The sequence below is a fragment of the Lactuca saligna genome, chromosome 3, assembly GCF_052625555.1.
Source record: "Lactuca saligna cultivar CGN05327 chromosome 3, ASM5262555v1, whole genome shotgun sequence".
Taxonomy (NCBI): Eukaryota; Viridiplantae; Streptophyta; class Magnoliopsida; order Asterales; family Asteraceae; genus Lactuca; species Lactuca saligna.
Window position 1 is genome coordinate 200,022,856 of NC_136419.1, and position 5,835 is coordinate 200,028,690.

At 30.7% G+C, this 5,835-nt stretch overlaps 1 protein-coding gene across 1 annotated transcript; it reads right to left on the reverse strand.

The window, feature by feature from the left end:
- Nucleotides 1-2,119: 2,119 nt before the first annotated feature.
- On the reverse strand, nucleotides 2,120-5,153 carry LOC145037739 (RGG repeats nuclear RNA binding protein A-like). The gene is made up of 7 exons (XM_078986445.1): nucleotides 4,721-5,153; nucleotides 3,612-3,945; nucleotides 3,337-3,402; nucleotides 3,125-3,254; nucleotides 2,888-3,046; nucleotides 2,767-2,823; nucleotides 2,120-2,678 (listed from the first exon to the last, which is right to left on the reverse strand). Exons 1-7 carry the CDS (start codon nucleotides 4,908-4,910, stop codon nucleotides 2,463-2,465), a joined length of 1,152 nt encoding a protein of 383 aa, XP_078842571.1. The 5' UTR covers nucleotides 4,911-5,153; the 3' UTR covers nucleotides 2,120-2,462.
- Nucleotides 5,154-5,835: the final 682 nt, after the last annotated feature.

Sequence of the window (5,835 nt, forward strand, 5' to 3'; positions counted from 1 at the left end):
GGGACGATCCGAATGCGAAAAAAAAAATTAGGGACCAAATTTGCAATTTTAACCAAACCATAGGGCCGATTTTAAGAATTTACTCTTTTATATATCAATATAAATGTTTATTTATAGAGAAAAAAATTTAAAATTTTGATATATTCATCTTTATTTTCGAATAAGTCCTAAAAATTAAAAAAAGCAAAAAAAAAATGATTTTTTTGCTATAGAGTGGTCCGAATTAATTTTTAAAAATAAAGAATAAACATGTCTTTTAACACATACACCAAGAGAATTCATATAATTTACTCAAAGTTAAAAACCTTCTAAAAACTATTAAAATCCACCTCAAATTTCGTTCTTACAACCTAAGGTAAGACACATTAAAATGTTGTTAGTTACACACATATCCGTTCAAACACATCCAACTAAAAAATATACTAACTTTATATTTGGTCACAATTGTTTGAATTTAGATGTTGACGATTGGATCTGTTTAATTATGATTTTTAGTTGAATATATATATATATATATATATATATATATATATATATATATATATATATATATATATATATATATATATATATATATATATATAGCATGCGTATTAAAAATATACTTAATAATGTTTTATTTTGGACCGATTCGTCTTTAAAGTTGTAAATGCCATCCTTTTAACAAAAAAGAAAATACAACTATAAAAAATAAAAATATTAATATAACTAATTATTATAGTTTTTAACAGAAAATTAACCGAACTCAAAACACCCCCAACTAACCCAAAATAATAAGTCTATAAAAATAAACTTTATTCTTTGGTTTTTGGTTCGACTCATTAATCTTAAGTTCATTTTTTAGTTGACTAGAAAAATCGGTAGCTAAAAAAAAAAATTTTTTTTTTTAGTAGTTGGATTGACATGTCGATCCATCAACATTTTTTTAAAAAAAGATGTCAAGATCTACATAATGGAAAAAGTCTCCCGCTCCTTTAATAAAGGATTTAAAGAGTTATAAACATTTTTTATACCTTTTCTATAACTTTCAACATGTTTGACATATTTTAACTTCATTCAACCTGTTTTTTTAGCCAATTATTTTGTCGATCCCCATAACCAAATCGTACATCTTTTATATCATTCCTTAAAGATGGACTCCACCGAATTCTAATCTTATCAAATGAACAAGACTGACAATCACATCTTTAACATCATATAACAAACCCAAAATTATCGATAAATACTATACCATGAGTCGCAAGACAATTGAATCCATGATATTTTCTTTTTAACTTGATAAATTTAGTAATGACGTGTCTAAAATGCTGATTCTTTTTTACCTAATGACTTAATGGATTAAGTACTTAATTTTGATGACTATAACCACGAATCTTTTTACTTAAAACAGACATAATGATTTAATAGATTAAACCAAAAAAACTTATATATTAAAACACTAATATATAATTATTGTTAAAACTGATAAATATTATGAAACAAATCTAATGTATATAGTACGTCATCATTCAACCATTTTATCAAACTTTTGGTAACATAAAGATTATGTTAGTCTTATTACTTTTGATAGCTTTATTATAATTCAGACTATTGGTTTAAATGTGTGAACTTGTTTTTGTTAAAACAGTGGAATTAGGGCTGTAAAAACGATCAAAAAATTAAGGATTCCATTCAATGCCCTTAACAAACAAGAAAAATCTATAAAAAATCTCAAACTTTTGGAAAAAATATTCAATAAAGTTCTAAAAAAAATTTGAACACAAAAATTCTGATCATTTAACATTTTTATCAGAATCAACGACAATTTTTTTTTTAATATTTGAACAGCATATAACATATTATATGATTTTTTCAAAATAATAAGACTTTTTAAAAAAAGATTTTTTTTTTGAAACTTTCCAAAAAGTTTAGGATTATTCTGGAGATTTCCTTAACAAACAGTCTATTTTCATTGAGAGCCTATAAATCATTAAGAGGTTACAAACTAATTTCTGCGGCACTTCCTCAAATATGCAATATTTTTAAACATCATTTATCAACAAAATAAAAAGCAAGCCTAAAACCCAACAAAACGGAAACCATAACATAAAAGCATATAACAAAACACAATAAAAAGAAAGAAGTAAAAATCATCATCTATCTATTTCATAACAAAACTGAGAAACAAGCGTTTTGAGTTTTGACCCACAAATTAATTGGTCTCCATATGCCTCAAAATCTCTAAAAAAAAAACTTGAAAAGGTTCTCACAAAATAAACGACAAAACAAAGGTTACAAGTAGAGAGCATATAGGAAAAACCAATAAATCCACATTTAAAAACGTGACAAGTTTTTAGCAAACCCTTTTTTTTCCAACACATGAAAGTTTTATAAAAAAAACCTCCATTATTTTTCTTGTATTCCCGCCATTTTAAAAAAATACCTTTTTTTTTATAAAATCACCATGGCGGGCAGCGGGCAGCTCACTTGCCCCCTAGTGTCGGGAAGTGACTCGGGTCTTCAATTTTAGGAGCTTCGGGTGCATAGTTTGACGAAACACCACCACCACCACCACCGCTAAACCGCCCACCACCACCACTGCCGCCACCTCTAGCACCGCCACGTCCACGCCCACGGCCGCCCGGGTTGTAATATCGCTCGCCTTCAGCCGGTTTCAAGAACTCATTGATGCTAAGTGACTACACAACAAAAAAAAAACCCACAAGGGTAAAATTGTCATTTTAAAATTTTCATCCAATTTGAATAAAAAATAACACTCGATGTTACCTTTTTAGCCCTGTCTTCTTTCTCAGCAATCTCTTTACGTTTATCTTTCTCAGAACCCTAGAAAAACAAATCAATATTTAGTTACAATTTTTTATAATAAAAAAAAATAAAAAATCATTACCAATTTAACAAAAACATCATCGTTGGTTTTCTTGTTGGAAAGCTGCTGCATGGATGCAAGCTCTTTGTCAACTTCCACTTTCCTTTCTTCAGTCTTTAGCGACTCAAGAGCTTTTCTTTTTTCCTCAAGAACTTTTTGATACTCTTCAAGTGTCATTTCCTAATTTACAAATCCCAAAACATTTTTAAAAAAACATATTTCTTAAAAATAAAAAAATAAAAATTGATATTTATTTACCTTATTCTCAGGCTCCTCCACACGTTCATTTGCGGGATTCTCTTTCTTCCCATCAACAGCTTCTTCCTCAGCATTTGGCTTTTCAGAAACCACAGTTTTCTCACCTTCAATCACTGCTTCCTCAATTTCACTATCAAAAAAAATATTTGTTTAAAAAAAAAAAAGACAAAACTAATTATATGAAAAGTGAAATAAATAAAAAAAATTTATACCGATTGATGTCATCAGCTTGTGTTCCCCAGTTCCCACGACCAGCTCCCTCGCGTTTGAACTCATTCCTGAACATTAAAATAAAAAAGTTAAATGAAATAAATAGAAATGTACTTTTTGTTTATATTTTGTTATTGCTTTATAAAAACTACTTCAAAAATAATTGATTGAAAGAAGAATGATATTATTAGGTAGATTTTTTCAAAGAAGAATGTTTTATATAAGGAAAACTTTAAAATTTATAATAAAGGGTAAAATGGTAAATAAAAAGTTTTACCCACGCCCGGTCCCACTACGGCGTTCATATGTCCGGCGAGGGCGTTCGCCCTCCTCTGAGTCTCCATTACCAAAAGAGCCGCCACGGCCGCCACGGTAACCGCCACGAGAACCACCATAACCGCCAAGACTACCAGCATTACGTCGCTCAAAAGATTTACCATCCGCCTCTTCACCGCCACCACCGGAAAATCCACGATTACCAAAAGCGCCCTCGGTGTTTGATGACTCTCTATTGAATCCTCCACCACCGCCACGGCCACGGCCATACCCACGGCCGCCGCCACCACCACCGCCACGGCCGCCATAACCGCCTTCGTTTCTTGATTCTCTCACTGCTCAAACCAAATGAAAGAAAGAAACGTAAAGATTATTGTGATAAGAAATCAAATCAATTACTAAAGGGGAAAAGTGAAATTACTTATTTGCCCCTACATTCCTTAATTTATACACTTTTATTAATTTGTTAAGTAATGAGAATTTGCAAGGGTAAACAAAAACAAAAGTTAATATTAAGAAGAATCACTTTGAGAGACATACCAAGACACCCTTTTTGATGTTTTCCCAAATCTTATTATTTTTTATAGATTTCAAGTTGGAATATAATAGATATAAATTAAGATCCAAACACCACTTATGGCTTAATGTGATTAAAAAAAGATTGGCTTTGTATTTTTTTATCATTAATATATGCAGACAATCTTTTCAAATGCATCGATTAAAAGGATTTCAACACATCAAACACTAAAAAAAAACATATCCAGACACCCTTTTCCATGCTTCTCCAAATCTTGTTAATTTTTTATAAACTTCAAGTTGAAATAATCGATATAAATTAACATAAAAACACCCTTTATGTATATTTGTGATTAAAAAAAATGGCCTTTTGTTATTTATCGTTATAACTTGCCCACAATCTGTTCATATTGCTTCCACTATGGATATATCAACACATCAAGCACAACAAAGCATACTTGAAATTGAATCGAGTTGAACAATAGTTGATAAGACTAATGGATTACTTAACAATCTAAATCATCCGATTAAAAACATGTATATACATAATAATAAAAAAGTATGTGAACGAATGAAATAAACTCAAAAACTCACCGGCTTGAGCTGGAGGGAGAGGTTTAGAGGGAAGTTTGGCCGAAGGCTTAGCCGGCGGCGCTGCGGTTTTACCGGCGGGAGCAGCGGGTTGAGCTTTCTTCGCCGGCGCAGAAACGATCTTTTGCACAAGTTGTGAAGGGTCGTCGTTGTCATCGTCTCCGAGCAAATCGAAAGGGTTCGCGGTGGCCATCTCTTCCTTTCTTTTCTTACACTCGTACAGAACCCTTTGAAACAAAGTTTCAGTCTTTGCAACAGATACGAACCCTAATTCCAATTCGTAGTAGTCATGTCTAATTCAGATCGATTAACCCACAAAAACCCTACAAGTTTCTTGAAGATAGAGTGAACGAGAGAAAGGGTTTGGTGAAACCCTAGCCGCAATGCAGAGTGGAGATATAGAGAGGGTAGAGGATTGTGGAATAATTGAACCTAATCTATAAAAGTTTTGAAGTTTATTTCTGGAAAGAGGTTATTTTATATTTTGATCCCTGTACTTTTAGTTATTTACAGTTTGACACTATTCTTTTCTTTGGCAATAGGAAATAAATATATATATTAAAAAAAAAAAAAAAATCTCTGCCAAGTTGGGTCTTTTGAGTTGGATTGATTTGTTCGGTTTCAAACTTTATTCAGCTACTCAAACTTTACAATCAAAGTCAGTTTCAGTATTTGAGTTTTCATTTATAATATAAAATATAATTTACCAACTCCAATTATATTTTTATGATAAGAAATATAGTTATGAGTTAATGTTTTATTTGGTTCCCTTTGAAAATATTTGGTTTGAAAATCAACCCAAATTTTAATTTTAATTTACAAAATCAAAACATAACTCCTAGAGAAAAATCTCTGTAGGTGTCCGGGATAACCAGTGGTATACTTAAATTTTCAGTTTCAAATGCAGTGAAAAAAAATAAGAATATTTTTTGTGTAGTGTAATTTTTTTTTGTATGCTAACCCATAAATTTACATGTGTTATCTATGATATTTCGTTTTGGTTCCGCTACTGACCCATATACATATTTCAAATTTGGTTATTTAAGAGTAATTATTTCACCTCATGGTAATTTGATATGCCTTTTAATATGATTATTAAGTCATTTAAGAATCAAAAT